A 16,438-nucleotide genomic window follows, 5' to 3' on the forward strand; every position below is an offset into this window, starting at 1 on the left:
TTTCATGTCAGAAGTGGGTGTGTGACATAATTACCTTCTTGGGATTTCAAAGTGCAACAATTAAGTCTCTCCTGACCTCAGTCAGATGATAACAAGTCTTAGCAAACTTGACATTCATAGGTACTTAACCCTGGATGGAGGAAAAGGTTGGAAATGTTTGTGTGTGAAGAAGGTAAGTGTATTTGTTTGCTAGGGCTGCTATAACAAAAATTACCACAGACTGAGAGGCTTAAGCAACACAAACTTCTCACAGTTCTGGAGGCTGGAAGTTCAAGACCAAGGTGTCAGCAGGTTTGTTTTTTAGAGACCTCTCTCCTTGGCCTTCACAAGGTGGCCTTCTCTCTGTGTCTTGTCTTTCCTCTGTGCACACATGTTTGTGTCCTAATTTTCTCTTCTTATAAGGACACCAATCTTATTGGATTAGGCCCCACCCATATGATCACATTTTACTTTAATTACTCCTTTAAAGGCCTCATTGGCCAGGCGCAGTGCCTCACGCCTGTAATCTCAGCACTTTGGGAGGCCAAGGCAGGTGGATCACCTGAAGTCAGGAGTTTGAGACCAGCCTGACCAACATGATGAAACCCTGTCTCTACTAAAAATACAAAATTAGCTGGATGTGGTGGCACACATCTGTAATCCCAGCTACTCAGGAGGCTGAAGCTGGGGAATTGCTTGAACCCGGGAGGTGGAGGTTGCAGTGAGCCAAGATTGCATCATTGCACTCCAGCCTACCCAACAGAGCGAGACTCCATCTCTAAATAAATAAATAAATAAATAAATAAATAAAGGCCCTATCTTCAAATACAGTCACATTCTGAAGTACTGGGGGTGAAGATTTCAAAGTATGAATTTTGAGATTACACAGTTTAGCCCATAACAGCTCAAATGCCTTTGTTTCTGCTTTTAAATCCCAATCAACAAATCACTAATTGTGTGACGTTGGAATAGTTACATAATTACGTTTTGCTTCATTTTCTGCTTTGCAAAATTGGGGTGATAAACAGCACCTGTTTCATAAAGCTGCTGTTAGAATTAAATAAATTAATATATGTAAAACTCTTAGAAATAAATCCACTTAAAGTGCTTAACGAGATAAAGGAATACAATCTATCAAATAAGAAAAGAAAATTATTATTTTTTAAAGTAGAAGTTGTAGAAATAAAAAATATTGATTTAGGCTGGGTACAGTGGCTTGTGCCTGTAATCCTAGCACTTTTGGAGACCAAGGCAGATGGATCACTTGAAGTCAGGAGTTCAAAACCAGCCTGGCCAACATGGTGAAACCCTATCTCTACTAAAAATATAAAAAAATTACCTGGGTATGGTGGCGGGTGCCTGTAATCCCAGCTACTTGGGAGGCTGAGGCAGGAGAATCCTTTGAACCCAGGAGGTGGAGGTTGCAGTGAGCCAAGATTGTGCCACTGCACTCCAGCCTGGGTGACAGAGTGAGACTCCGTTTCAAATATATATATATATATAAAATCTTAAATAGAGATGACTTTAGATTTAGTGATTTGGAAGAGATATCTGAGAAAATCACCCAGAATGAAGCACCAGCAGGTAAATAGATGGAAAATATGAAAGAAGCAAAAACAAAATCGACAGAATAAATTTTTAAAAACTAAAGTAGGAGAGGTTACATTCAAAGAAATAACGACTGAGGATTTTTCAAGGTTTGGAGAAAGACCTGAGTTCTGGGTTGAAAAACCACACTGAGTCCTAGGCTGGGTGAATGAAAGTGAATTCACACCTGAACAGCCCATAATGGAACTGCAGAACATCAAGGAGAAATAAAAAATCATAAAAGCCATCAAAAAGAAAACAGATTAAAGTAATGAGGATCCTGGCAAGCCAGGCACTGTCCCCTGACCACAGGGATTTTTCTCCACACCTCTCCCCTCCCTTCCTCAGAATCCAATGGAGCACCCATTGCGTGCAGGGCCCTGTGCTCTCCACTGAAATGTTCTCCTCTGCTTCTTACATTTCACTTTTCTTCCTAGTCTAGCCCAAGTCTTACCTCTTCCTCCAGGAAGTCTTACTGACTGCAGCTGTTCTCACCACTTCCTACTGTCACTGTTACACTCCACCCCACACCTGCCCTCACTGGCCTCTGCTTCTTGCGTGTTGGTCTTCCCCGCTGCGTAAATAGTAGCACTTGGAGCTCTGGGACTTGGCCCAGGATCTTACTCTCCTGCTCCTCCCTGGTCAGCATGGTGCTGGCTACACAGGGTGTGTTCAGTGAATACGTTTGAACACTCAATCAGTTGATCCTTGGGAGTCAAATATACATTAAATTTGCATGCCTAATCAAGCTTCTTTGTACAAGCTCTTCAGGTCCTTTTGAAATCATGTGTTTTCACTAAGTGACTGGGCCAGGTTAGAGTTAATGAGCCCCCTTAAACCACATTTTAAAGGCTTTCATTATATTACTCACCAGTATTTTTAAAATAATGACTTTTATTTAGTTATTTATTTCTTATTTTTGATTTGTGAGACAGGGTCTCACCCTGTTGCCCAGGCTGAGTGCAGTGGCACAATCTCTGCTCACTGCAACCTCTGCCTCCCGGGTTCAAGCAATTATCATGCCTCAGCCTCCTGAGTAGCTGGGACTGCGGGTGTGTGCTGCCACACCTGGCTAATATTTGTGTTTTTAGTAGAGATGGGGTTTCACCGTGTTGGCCAGGTTGGTCTCAAACTCCTGATCTCAAGTGATTCAGCTGCCTCAGCCTCCCAAATTTTGGGATTACAGGTGTGAGCCACCATGCCCGCCTAGTCCCTTACACTTCACCCATATTTAGAAATACCTCTTCTATGGCTGTATCTAAAGGCATCAACGTTAAGGTGATTCCCTGACCTCCCGTGGGGTGTGAGTCTGGCTGGGCAGTCTGGGTTTGCTGAGGACCGCCAATATGGGCTGGCCTTTGGGAGGGACTTTTGAAAATTCCAAAGTCAAAATCTGTCTCAGAACTGGGGAGACGGTAGACCAGAACAGGAGCAAGAGGACCCAGAAAAGGCCATCCAGGAGGTCCCTCTGACCTGGGGGCAGTCAGGGAGAGCTGATCTTCTGGAAAAGAGGGGCACACTTGGCTCTGAGCCATGGGAACCACTGGGAGCCGAGCAGCCAGCCACAGATCCCGTGAAAGGACTTCATCCAGTGGAGGGGAGGGGAACAAAGGACAGGGTCTCCCCCATCCCTGGCTCAAGACTAAGACAAAAAGCCTACCCTGGGCTAAATGTGACTGCTTCTGCAGCTTCTGCAGCCTCACTCACACTGTCTGGTGGTGACCTGCAGTGAGGTGGTTTATATCTTCTGGCTGCATGCCAGCAAATGACTGGTCCTTCTGGGGATAAGCTCATGGCCCAGGGAGCCTTGGGCATGGTTGTGGTGCCTAGAGAAGAAAAGGATTCGCTGCCAGGTGCTAAATCTGATGGGTCCCTACCATGGGCCAGACGCTGGGTAGAGAGATTCACATCTGCCTTGCCTGGAAAGGTAACACTCATCCTTTCACTAACGAGTGTTTATCAGACCACAGTGGTGTATCAGAAACTGTTCTAGATACTGGGTTGCAGCGGCAAACAAAGCATTCAGAATCTCTGCTGTCATGCTGCTTGGGGTTTATTATGATTTTTTCTTCTTTTTTTGAGATGGAGTCTCACTCTGTCGCCCAGGCTGGAGTGCAGTGGCGAGATCTCGGCTCGCTGCAACCTCTGTCTCCAGGGCTCAGGCGGTTCTCCTGCCTCGGCCTCCCGAGTGGGCTACAGGTGCCCGCCACCACATTGGGCTAATTTTTCATATATTTAGTAGAGACGGGGTTTCACCATATTGGCCAGGCTGGTCTCGAACTCCTGACCTCATGATCCACCTGCCTCGGCCTTCCAAAGTGCTGGGATTACAGGCGTGAGCCACTGTGCCCTATTATGATATTTTTACCTTTATTTTTCAGAGGAAGAAACTGAGATCCCAAAAGGCCAAAAAAGTGGCCCCACTCACCCATGTGGTCTGTGGCTGAACCAGAAGAGCAGCCAAGTCCTGCCTGGCTCCTCACCCCTGAGCTTTCCAGACTCTCCGGGGCCCTGGGAAGCCCATCCTGCTGAGCACACATTCTGTTCAGTGCATCCACTTGAAGAACGACCTTGACTGAAACGGCTCATGGCTCATCCTCTGACTCAGGCCTGCCTGACCGCGTGGACAGCAGCTGGACAGACTTCCTCCTGACTAACGAGCCCTCGCATCCTAATTGGGCCAGGGCTGGGCCTACATGCTGCCGTCGTTTCTGGAACGTGCTTGGCCAGATGAGTGGGAGGCAGATGCTGGGGACTCCCTTAGGTGTATATAGGGCATGGACCTGATAGAGGAGGCCCTGAGACTCGAGGAGAATCCAGCGGAATGCAGGAGCCACAGCACTTCTAGAAGCTGGGCTCCCACCACTTCTGGGCGCACACCCTGACTTCACAACCAGGCCCTGATCTCGATCTGGCTTGAGACACTTGTGGAGGTACGGCCTATCTCTAAATCGACTCACACGTTCCTTTGTTGACATAAACAAGAGTTGTTGTTCCTGCTGGATAATTCTGAAGCGGGGTGCGATGCTTGGAAATGCCTTGACAAGGGCCATTTTAAAGAGCATGACAGTCATGGCCCCTCCACGCCCACTGGGATTGCACCCCACTTGGTTCTTGGGATGCCCAGCGGTCATGTTGGATGGGACCGTGTGCAGAAGGCTCAGTTCAGCCAGCTCAGGAACACTTCCTGATTCTGCCCTAAACTGACTGCTGGTTTGAACTCCAAAGAGGAGGCCCCACAGTCCTGGACCAGAGTGGGGTCAACACCGCAGCTCTCAATTTGGCTTGGGAATTCCAGCAAAGCATGGGGCCAAGAGGACTTGTGGAACCCACTGGAAATGGGTTTTTCTTGGGGAAAGAGGATAACCATGCATGGGGCTTGCTACCTCCAGGGTTGCTCTGCCAGTGCAGTTAGCTGACCGGAGGCAGAGCTGCCTGCTGTTGGGAGACATGGCATTATTCTGATGTGGGAGCCAGCAGGTCAAGTCCCACCCCAAACTCAGCCAAGAACAAAGACTTTTCCTCTGGGAAAAGCCACCCAGGGCACCACTTCCCCACTCCCCACAACTGTTGACTCCCTTTGGTTGTGGAATCCCGGAGGCAGGGACTAGGGCTTCTCTGTTTATCTGTTTCCTGCGCTGGAAGGTGCTCCATACAGATCTGTGAAATGCCAAGCATCTCCCCAAAGCGGGCAAGATGAATGCCAGCAGGGAGGCCCCAGGCTTTGCAAGGTGCCCACGAGGTTGTGCTCCCAACAAGAGATGGAGAGGAGGCGGGCAGGGGTCGCCCAATGTTGTCTTTTGTCAGGGACTTCACAGAACGTTCAGACATCAGAATCGCAGCTGTGGGGCTCGTGGCAGGAAACCCCAGTGGCTGGGTTCTAGAATCTGGCAGATCCAGGCTCAGATCCACTCATCTCCACCACCAACTGGCTGTGTGCTCCTGGGGAAGCCTCTCTGACCCACTTCTCTGTTTCCCCGCATCTGTGATGGGATGTGAAGGCCAGCCTGAGGGGCTGCGTGGGAGAAGTGAGATTTCACGTGTGAGACGCTTGGCTCTGGGTTTGGTACTGGCAAGGCCAGAGCAGCACCAGCTACTGGTAGCCTTAGTGGGACCCTATGAAATTGTTCCTGTTTGGCTATTTTAATCTACAGAATGGCAATTTCTCAGAGTTCAACCTGATAGTGTCACCTCTGACATTGTCTGGCTACTTGAGTGTGAGGCTGGGTTTTGCTGAGACCCTTGTCCACCCCACCCAGGGGGATTCAGGTTCCAGCTCCTTCCCCACCCACACCCTCTTGATCCTCATCTAGGCTCAGCCCCTAGCAGTGGAAGGGTCCTGGGTGGGCACCTCACACAGCTCCCTTCCCACCAGATGGAGCAGCTGAACCCAGGAAGGTAGATTCTTGCCAAAGATGCACAAACTATTAGGCGTGGACCTAGGACCAGAATCCAAATTTTTGGACTCCTAATTCAGTTCTCTTCCCACCACATCAGCCTAGAGCAGCTGCCAATGTTTGGAGCCAGGGCGCTGGGTCAAGGTGAACCAGCTGTTTATAAGACATGCTAAAGCCTGGCATGGAATTTAATGAGGTGCAGGACAATAGCATTTTCAGGACTTCTCTCGGAGGGAGTACTGCGTGGGCTCAGAAGCGTCTTTAGTCCCAGCTCTGCCACTTGAGGGTTAGGCAAGCTCGGTTTCCTCATCTGCACAGTGGAATAATTACAGCAGCTACTCGATAGGGTGTTGCAAGGGTTAGATGTATCAATATTTGTAAATTGTATTGTCAATAATAAAATGTGTAAATACAATTTACAAACATTTTAAGAAATATTGGAGAGCACCAACAGAGTGTCCAGCACTTTGTAAGGCCACGTAAGTGTTTGGTATTATTATTATTTGAGGCAGAATCTCACTCTGTCACCCAGGCTGGAGTGCAATGGCGTGATCTTGGCTCACTGCAACCTCCGTCTCCTGGGTTCAAGTGATTCTCCTGCCTCAGCCTCCCGAGCAGCTGGAATTACAGGTGCCTGTCACCATGCCCAGCTAATTTTCGCATTTTTAATACAGACGAGGTTTCACCATGTTGGCCAGGCTGGTCTCAAACTTCTGACCTCAGGTGATCTGCCAGCCTCGGCCTCCCAAAGTGCTGGGATTATAGGTGTGAGCCACCATGCCCAGCCTGGTATATTCTTATGAAGACACTTGGGGATTGATGTGGGTGGGTGTGAGTTGGAGCCGGGGCTGAGGCATTGCTGAGGATGAGAGATAAGAGCCCTTAAGCTGACCCTGGGGTCCTGTTTTTCTTCCGCGACCTCCAGTGCCTGACTTTGTCTCGAAATACACACAAGACGAACACTTGAAAGACCAGCAGATTGCATAGGGGTTGGGGTGAGGAGGAGTCCACAGCTTCCTGCCTCCACATTGTCTTCTCTTCCATAAGGAGCATCACTCCACACCTCCCAGGTCTTACAGAGTCCAGGGTTAGTGATGGCAAATGAGGCGATCCCTGTAAAGTGCTTGTACAGGTTCTGGTCCTAGCAGGCCGTATCTAGGTGTTTGGCAACAATCCTTCCATCCCCTGAAGAATGCAAACTCCACGAGAGCAAGGATCTTGGTCTGGTTTATTGATGATGTAACCCAAGTTCCTAGATGAATGCCGGGAACATGGTAAGAACACAGTAAATACTTGCTGCAAGAAATAATAACTTTGTCCCCACCCTCCAAGAGATTAGAATCTAGGCCAGGCATGGTGGCTCATGCCTGTAATCCTAGCACTTTGGGAGGCCGAGGTGGCAGATCACCTGAGATCAGGAGTTCGAGACCAGCTCCACCAACATGGTGAAACTTTATCTCTACTAAAAATACAAAATTAGTCAGGCATGGTGGCAGGTAACCATAATCCCAGCTACTTGGGAGGCTGAGGCAGGAGAACGGCTTAGACCCTAGAGGCAGATGTTGCAGTGAGCCAAGACCGTGCCACTGCACTCTAGCCTGGGCAGCAAAAGAAAAACTCAGTCTCAAAAAAGAGAAAAAAGGAGATTAGAATCTAAAGGAGGAATCTGGAACACAGTCACGGACACTATGGAAATGAGTTCTGAATACTTTAACCTCATGTGTTCCCAAAGCCTCCCCCGGTTTGCTTTCCTGATCATGTTGATTCCTCTGCTCTCTAAGGGCCAGGCCCCTCCCAGTCGCCACTGTCTCTGCTTCATCCAGGCTTTTGTTTGATGTCACCTGGAAAACTGCAACACACTCACCTTCCGTGCTATTCCCCCTGAAACCAAAAGGGGCACTTACTAAAAATAAATCAGGTTGGGTCACTCCCTTGTCTAAAAATGTTTGAAATCTTCCCATTGCCTCCAGGCTAAAATCCAACTCCTATGACCAAGAAGCACATGCAAAGATGCTTAGCCTCCTTAGTCATCAGGGAAATGCAAATCAAAAGCCACAGTGAGATGCCGCTTCACACCCACGAGGAAGGCTGGAATCAAAAGAACTGAAAAGACATAATAACAAGTGTTGATGAGGATGTGGAGTGATTAGAACCGCCCCACATTGTCTGTGAAAATGTGGAGTGGTGTAGCTGCCGTGGAAGATAACTGGGCAGATCCTCAAAAAGTTAAATACAAAAGGACTGTACGGCCCAGCAATTCCTCTCCTAGGCAGATACCCCAGAACACTGGAGGTATATGTCTGCACAAAAACTTCTACACTAGTGTTCATAATAGCATTAGTCAAAATAGCCTGAAACACCAGAAACAACCCAAATGCCCATCCATGGATGAATTCATAAATAAAATGTGATTTATTAGCTGGGCATGGAGGCATGCGCCTGTAATCCCAGCTACTCAGGAGGCTGAGGCAGGAGAATTGTTCCACCCTGGGAGGTGGAGGTTGCAGTGAGCCAAGATCGCACCATTTCACTCCAGCCCGGGAGACAGAGCAAGACTCTGTCTCAGGAAAAAAAAAAAAAAAAAAAAAAAAAAAAAAAAAAAAAAAGCGACTTCGTCTATTTGTGCTGCTATAACAAAATACCACAGACTAAGTAATTTATAAATAATAGAAATTTATTTCCCTGGAGACTGGAAAGTCCAAGATCAAGACACCAGCAGATTCAACATCTGGTGAAGGCTCGGTCTCTGCTTCGGTGCTGTTATATATAAAATTTTGGGCCACAAAAGGAATAGCACTTGATTATAAAATTTTCTGTTTAATTCTCAGCGAGGCAAGTTACTCCTATAGAAGGGTGCGCCCTTACAGATGGAGCAATGGTGAGCACACACTTGGACAAGGGAGGGGAAGGGATTCTTATCCCTGAGTCACGTGGCCCCTGCTGCTGTGTCGTTCCCCTATTGGCTAGGGTTAGATCGCACGGGCTAAACTAATTCCGATTGACCAATTTAAAGGGAATGATGGGATCAGTGCTTTGGCAGGAATTAGAGCAGAACAGGCAGCAGGTAATTGGAATGAGTCAGGGTAGAGCAGGTAATTGAAAAAGGTTTCTTTACGAGGAAGTTAAGTTTAAAAGTAGAAGGCAACGAATTGAACATACTGACGTATTAATTCTTTGAAAAGAAATTTAGAACTCATATCTAACAGTGCCTTGTTTCTGCATCCCCTGGAGGGGATGAACACGGTGTCCTCACATGGTGGAGCGGGACAAACCACTCCCCCAAGCTCTTTCATGAAGATTCTAGTCTCTTCCATCTTCACAGCCTGGTCCTACCTCTTAATACTATTGCATTGGGGATTAAGTTTTGACATGAATTTTGAAGCGGATACAAGCATTCAAACCATAGCTGTGGTGTAGCCATACAATAAAATATTATTGAGCCATGAAAAGGAATGAGGTGCTGACACACGCTACAACCCGGTTGAACCTTGGAAACATGGTGCTCGGTGGAAGACGCCAGTCGCACAGGCCGCATAGTGTATGATTGCATTTACATGAAATGTCCAGAATAGGCAAATCCAGAGAGACAGAACATAGATGAGTGGTTGCCAGGGGCTGAGGGGACTGGGTAATGGAGTGTAAACCAGAAATAACATGCTAAGCCCCCCAACCAACGGAATGGACCCTTCCTTACCCAAGGGCATTCCCAACTTAACCTGAAAAACTAGTTCAGACCATGACGGGAAGTGGGGGTCAGAGGTCAAACATGTCTCCTACCTTCCTCCTTCTGGAATTCAGATATAGCTGACCAGCATTAACATTAAAACAAACCTCTTTTTTTTTTTTTTGAGGCGGAGTCTTGCTCTGTCACCCAGGCTGGAGTGCTCACTGCAACCTCTGCCTCCCAGGTTCAAGCAATTCTCCTGCCTCAGCCTCCCAAGTAGCTGGGATTACAGGTGCATGCCACCACGCCTGGCTAATTTTTACATTTTTAGTAGAGACAGGGATTCTTCATGTTGTCCAGGCTGGTCTCGAACTCCTGACCTCAGGTGATCCACCGCCTCAGCCTCCCAAAATGTTGGGATGACAGGTGTGAGCCACCACACCTGGCTAAAACAGATCTTAAGGCTGATGAAACAGACCTTTTGTAGCAATAAGACACCAAATTCCAACCTAACTCTAGTATAGCATCACAGGACAGATAGCAAGTCCTGAATGAAATTAAAGTATTTTAGCTCCCAAATGTATTTCTTTGACATATTTTGAAATGGCCCTGCAAAGATGTCTCTTGTGAGGAAAAATCTGCATTCTGTAGAGAATCCTTCCCTTTCCAGGCCTTTTCCTGATCCAGTAGAGAATTAACTAAGACTCTGGCACCTTTTTAGGTCCGTGGAGAGCTCTGAAGCCTGCCACTTGGAGGCCTCATCTGCGTGATAAAACCTTGGTCTCCACAACCGCTCATCTTAACCCAGACATTCCTTTCTACTGATTCCAGGTCTTTAGATAAACTCTTTTGACCAACTGCCAATCAGAAAATTTGTGGAATCTACCTATGATCTGGAAACTGCCTCCCCTACCGCCACCTCAAGTTGTCCCGCCTTTCCAGACGGAACCAATGTACATCTTACATGTGTTGTTTTATGTCTTAGGTCTCCCTAAAATGCATAAAACCAAGCTGTACTCTGACCACGATGGGCGCATAGGATCTCCTGGGGTTGTGTCACGAGCCATTGGTTACTCGTATTTGGCTATAAATCTCTTTTATAGCCAAATAGTATAAATAGTATAGTATAGTACAGTGTAGTATAGTATAGTACAGTACAGTGTAGTATAGTATACTATAAATCTCTTCAAATATTTTCAGAGTTTGACAGTTTTCATTGACAGGAGAGTAACTGCTCACAGGTATGCGATTTCTTCTCGGGTGGTGAAAATACTCTGGAATTGGATAGTGGTGATGGCTGTATAACTTTATGAAAATACTAAAAAACCACCAAATCATACACTTCTCAAACTCCTGACCTCAGGTGATCCACCCGCTTTGGCCTCCCAAAGTGCTGGGATTGCAGGTGTGAGCCACTGCACCCAGCCTGAATCATACACTTCTGAAAGGTAAATTTTATAGCATGTGAATTATATCTCTATTTTATTTTATTTTTTGTTTTGAGACAGGGTCTCACTCTGTTGCCCAGGCTGGAGCGCAGTTGCGCTATCTCAGCTGACTGCAACCTCCACCTCCCGGGCTCAAGCAATCCTTCCACCTCAGCCTCCCGAGTAGCTGGAACTACAGACATGTGTCACCATGACTGGCTAATGTTTGTATGTTTTGTAGAGATGGGGTTTTGTCATGTTGCCCAGGCTGGTCTGGAACTTCTGGACTCAAGCAATCCACCAGCCTCTGCCTCCCAAAGTGCTGGGATTACAGGTGTGAGCCACTGTGCCTGGCCACATATCTCAATTTTAAACATTGACAGTGGGTCTGTTCTTGAGGGTGGGCCAGCCAGTGGCTTCGCTCCCTAATTCTAGCCCGAAGCCCCTGTTCTCTCCCTTGCCCCATCTTCTCTCTAAGGCTTGAGCCACCAATTCTGGTCACACTCACCTCATGGAGCCCACTAGCCCCTTTCGTAGGCCTTAGGCTGGACCTCCACTCAACCCCAAAGGCCCTGTGTGTGTCTTGCCTTCTGATTCCTCCTGAAGACATCTCTGTCATGTTTTCCCCTCTAGAATGTCTTTATAGATTTCCTCAGCTGGCCGGGCGTGGTGGCTCACGCCTGTAATCCCAGCACTTTCGGAGGCTTGAGGCGGGCGGATCACCCGAGGTCAGGAGTTTGAGACCAGCTTGACTAACATGGAGAAACCCCGTCTCCACTGAAAGTACAAAATTAGCTGGGCGTGGTGGTGCATGTATGTAATCGGGAGGCTGAGGCAGAAGCACTTGAACCCAGGAGGCGGAGACGTCGGTGAGCCGAGATCGCACCATTACACTCCAGCCTGGGCAACAAGAGTGAAACTCCGTCTCAAAAAAAAAAAAAGATTTCCTCAGCTAACCTTCTTCCTTCCTTTCCTCCCACGTTGTATAGAGAAGGCCAGCCATTGTAATCCATACAGAAATTTTGGCTCTGAGGACATTTAAATACAAACATTTTAAACTGAATTATACCAACTCTGCTGAATTTCCATCAAGGACACACTTTCCAGAGCCGACTCTATGGAGCTTAAATAAATCCTTGATCAATTTTCAAGAGAACACTGTGAAACTGCATAGTTCTTCTCCATTTTCATTTTTACCTGTTATCATATTTGGTTCTTTCCTGCTGACATTTTCTAACAACGTTTCAGCATAGGCCTCCCGATGTCTATCAAGGCGTGTTTTCTTGGATTATAATTTGCAGGTCTAGATTTTATCACCAAGCCATGAATCTCCCACCCAAGTTTAGGGAATAGCATGTTTTTCCCTTGTGTGACTTTTGCCCTTGTAAGTTTTATTTTCTCGTACCGTCCTAATGTTAACGTTCACTGTGGTTGAATGAAAGACTGATAGATTACATTTATTTCTCAAAGAAGCTAAGTTTTAAATAGATAACGCATGCATGTGGTAGAAAAATGAGAGCAGGACGAAAGGGTGCACAAAGGCAAACCTTGCCCCTCTTGCTGGTCCCTTGCCCACCTGCCCTCTGCAAAGGCTGTGTCTCAGACGGGGTGCCCAGGATGCCGCCTTGACATGGAGACCCACGGCAGGCAGGAGCCTCCGAGGAAAGGGAGGAGCAGCAGAGAAAGAGGTGGCTGCAATGCAGTCTCCGGGAAGGCCCAGCCGCCCCGAGGGAGCTCCAGAGCCGCGCTGTTCCTGGTCGGGAGGTCAGGAAGAGGCTCTTTAGGCTCTGGGGATACCAGTCATCGCTCAGTCCTTCTTGGGTATGATCTGGGGCAGAGTCTTCATCTGGGAACCACTGGCCCCTCCTCCCCAGGCCAGGGCCCTGCAGCCAACACTCCCCAGAGCTGGGGGATGCATCCTCCCAAAGGGACCTAGGCAGCTCAGCCCGAAAACCACTGTCACCCACTGGCCCCAAGTTACCTCTGTCCCCTCCTTACCCTTGTTAGCCGAAGACTTATTTTTAATTGTTATTTTCTTAGACCTCTGGAGCACCCCGCGCCCCCAGCCTGGGTTAGCTGTCAGGAGCCGCTGTCTCTTCCTTTCCCACTGCGGCTCCACCCCTGGCTGCCTCAGGGGAGCCCACGCAGCGGGGCAGCCGGGCCTCAGCCTCAGGCAGCCTGGGGAGCAGAACCTTAGAAGCCACGCTTTTTCTTTTTCCTTTTTTTTTGAAACAACTTTCTGGGGCTCTGGAGTTATAAAAAGCTCCCATGTGTCACTTTCCAGCATTTGGGCAGCTGCCGAACGCCACCCGGACTGCACTGCTGCCCTCCCAAGGTGTGCCCCTGGACTGATGGGCTGGGCTTGGCAAAAGCAGCTGGAGGTTATCGAAAATCTGTTGTAAGGAGCATTGTTAACTTATAATAAAAATCGAATCCAAAACATGCTTTTGCAATACCCCCTCCCAATATCCACCAGAGGCAAAGGCAGAATTAAGAAGCAGGGTCTTGAGATGTAGGAAAGGAGAATGGACCCCATGCGGGAGGAGGACAGGCCACCCCGACTTTGGTCCACTTGGCCAGAGGGTGAGCACCACCTGTCTTGGGGAATGACTCTGGGCCCATCTCAGGTGTGGCTGCAGGTGACACATCTTCTCTTCCTGTCCACCCCCAGCCCCATGGCATCCCTCCCTGTCCTGCAGAAGGAGAGCGTGTTCCAGTCGGGAGCCCATGCCTACAGAATCCCTGCCCTGCTCTACCTGCCTGGGCAGCAGACCCTGCTGGCCTTCGCAGAACAGCGGGCAAGCAAGAAGGATGAGCACGCAGAGCTGATTGTCCTGCGCAGAGGAGGCTACGATGCGTCCACCCACCGGGTTCAGGTGAGGCAGGAGGTGTCTGCACTGGCTCCTCAGGGCTCCGCCACACCCTTCGCTGCTGTGATCAGGGGCCAGGCGTGGATCTCAGGGAATACAGGGACAACTTTATCCCTCAATGGCTGAGGTCTGGAGGAGAGATAGAGCAGAGAAAGTGCCCCCAGTGGTCACCTGGACCTCTGGGCTCACCATGAATTAGTCCAGTTGGCCTCTATCTGTTTTCCTGAATGATTAAATGAGTTGCCCAGCATCCTTGATAACCTGAGGGAGGAATAGTTCAGTGTTGCATAATGGGTGGTTGTGTCCTTTGAATAAAATTAAGTTGGGGACCTGGGGTGGGGTGATGGCTTGTGTCCTGAAGTTCCATCTTATAGATTAAATAATTAATCCTGATAACAGCACCCAAGGCTGGCTGATCATATTGGAAGAGTTTAATATTATTATCATTCCTTTGTGGTCATAACTACACAGCTGTTCAAAGCATGGGATTTGAAGCAGATGGACCTGGGTTCAAGTCCTGGTTCTGCCACTGACCAAAGGTGTGACCTAGGCAACTCTTCCACCCTGTCTCAGTCTCTTGTTCACTGTAATAATGGAGCTATTAACAACTGTCCCCCAGGGGTTTAGGCATTAGATGAGACCATGGATGTTAGACTTTTGGCGCTATGTCTGTGTTTAGAACTGCTCAATGGGGGTAGCTATTAATAAATGGGGACAGACAGCACATGTGACATAGATTTGGGGATTCTGGAGGCTCAGTGTGACTCCTCCTTGGCTGCATGAGTAGGATATGGAGTGTAGAAGGTGAGAGGTGACCGTCACATTCCGTCTTGTACTGGTCAGGCTACTGCACCTCCCGCCAGGGCTTTGCTATTCAAGGATGGCGAGCTGGACTGGGGTGGGAAGTGGAGGATGAAGCTGGGAATGGCTCATGCACGAGTCATCTTCGTATCTTGTGGTCTGGCAGGTGGGTGTTCTGTAAATGCATGTTGATGGCAATGGAAGGAACAGAATCACTCAGCCAAGCGTGGCTGCCTTGGAGTGGTGAGGTGGATCCCTGGGTCTCGCAGCTCTGGGGAAATGTTGCGAGGAGGATATGAGTGTTGGGTGAAGAGTTCTCCTCGATGACTTTTGACTCTAACCCGGGAGACACGCCTGTGCCTACCCCTCCCACGCATGCAGCTCCTGGCACCATCCCCAGCTGTTTCAAGGCTGCCTTCTTTCTCTCCCCTCACTCAGTGGCAAGCTCAGGAGGTGGTGGCCCAGGCCCAGCTGGGTGGACACCGGTCCATGAACCCATGCCCCTTGTATGATGTGCAGACGGGGACCCTCTTCCTCTTCTTCATTGCCATCCCTGGGCAAGTCACAGAGCAACAGCAGCTGCAGACCAGGGCCAATGTGACGCGGCTGTGCCAAGTAACCAGCACTGACCACGGGAGGACCTGGAGCTCCCCCAGAGACCTCACTGATGCGGCCATCGGCCCAGCCTACCGGGACTGGTCCACCTTTGCGGTGGGCCCAGGGCATTGTTTGCAGCTGCACGACAGGGCCCAGAGCCTGGTGGTGCCCGCCTATGCCTACCGGAACCTTCACCCCATCCAAAGGCCGAGCCCCTCCGCCTTCTGCTTCCTCAGCCACGACCATGGGCGCACGTGGGCGCGAGGGCACTTTGTGGCCCAGGACACCCTGGAGTGCCAGGTGGCCGAAGTTGAGGCTGGGGAGCAGAGGGTGGTGACCCTCAACGCGAGAAGCCACCTCCGAGCCAGGATCCAGGCCCAGAGCACCAGTGACGGGCTTGATTTCCAGGAGTCTCAGCTGGTGAAGAAGCTGGTGGAGCCGCTGCCCCAGGGCTGCCAAGGGAGTGTCATCAGCTTCCCCAGCCCCCACTCAGGGCCCGGCTCTCCAGCCCAGTGGCTGCTCTACACTCACCCCACACACTCCTGGCAGAGGGCTGACCTGGGCGCCTACCTCAACCCGCGACCTCCAGCCCCTGAGGCCTGGTCGGAGCCAGTACTGCTGGCTAAGGGCAGCTGTGCCTACTCAGACCTCCAGAGCATGGGCACCGGCCCCGATGGGTCCCCCTTGTTTGGGTGTCTGTATGAAGCCAATGATTACGAGGAGATTGTCTTTCTCATGTTCACCCTAAAGCAAGCCTTCCCGGCTGAGTACCTGCCTCAGTGAGCCCACCGTGCCCAGCACAAGGGCCTCGCTTTCACCTGCACGCCCGGCTCAGAGGCTCTGCTGTTGCCTCTCCTTCCCGTGGCCCCTGGATGTGGGGGCCACTCTGGGCTCCCTTTGGTGCCAGTGTGTGGAGAGACGTCCACCTCTTGCTCTTTTCCTCCTGCATGGTTCCAGTCTTCCCAAAAGGTTCTGTTTCAGCCCAGAAACCAAAAGTGCCCGGCTGCCTGTAGCCCCTCCATAGGGAAGGCGTGGAGGGTCCTGCAGCGCAGCTGTCACCTTGCCTGCCTGTCCCCCAACCCCAGCTTTGTGTAGGTCTTGACAAATTTCCTAGTT

At 49.5% G+C, this 16,438-nt stretch overlaps 1 protein-coding gene across 1 annotated transcript; it reads left to right on the top strand.

Moving 5' to 3' along the window:
• Nucleotides 1-13,729: 13,729 nt before the first annotated feature.
• Nucleotides 13,730-16,105, top strand: NEU2 (neuraminidase 2). The gene is made up of 2 exons (XM_017859367.1): nucleotides 13,730-13,930; nucleotides 15,164-16,105. Exons 1-2 carry the CDS (start codon nucleotides 13,730-13,732, stop codon nucleotides 16,103-16,105), a joined length of 1,143 nt encoding a protein of 380 aa, XP_017714856.1.
• The last annotated feature ends 333 nt before the right edge of the window (nucleotides 16,106-16,438 follow it).

Source organism: Rhinopithecus bieti, unplaced genomic scaffold (assembly GCF_001698545.2).
Source record: "Rhinopithecus bieti isolate Rb0 unplaced genomic scaffold, ASM169854v2 scaffold_50517, whole genome shotgun sequence".
Taxonomy (NCBI): domain Eukaryota; kingdom Metazoa; phylum Chordata; class Mammalia; order Primates; family Cercopithecidae; genus Rhinopithecus; species Rhinopithecus bieti.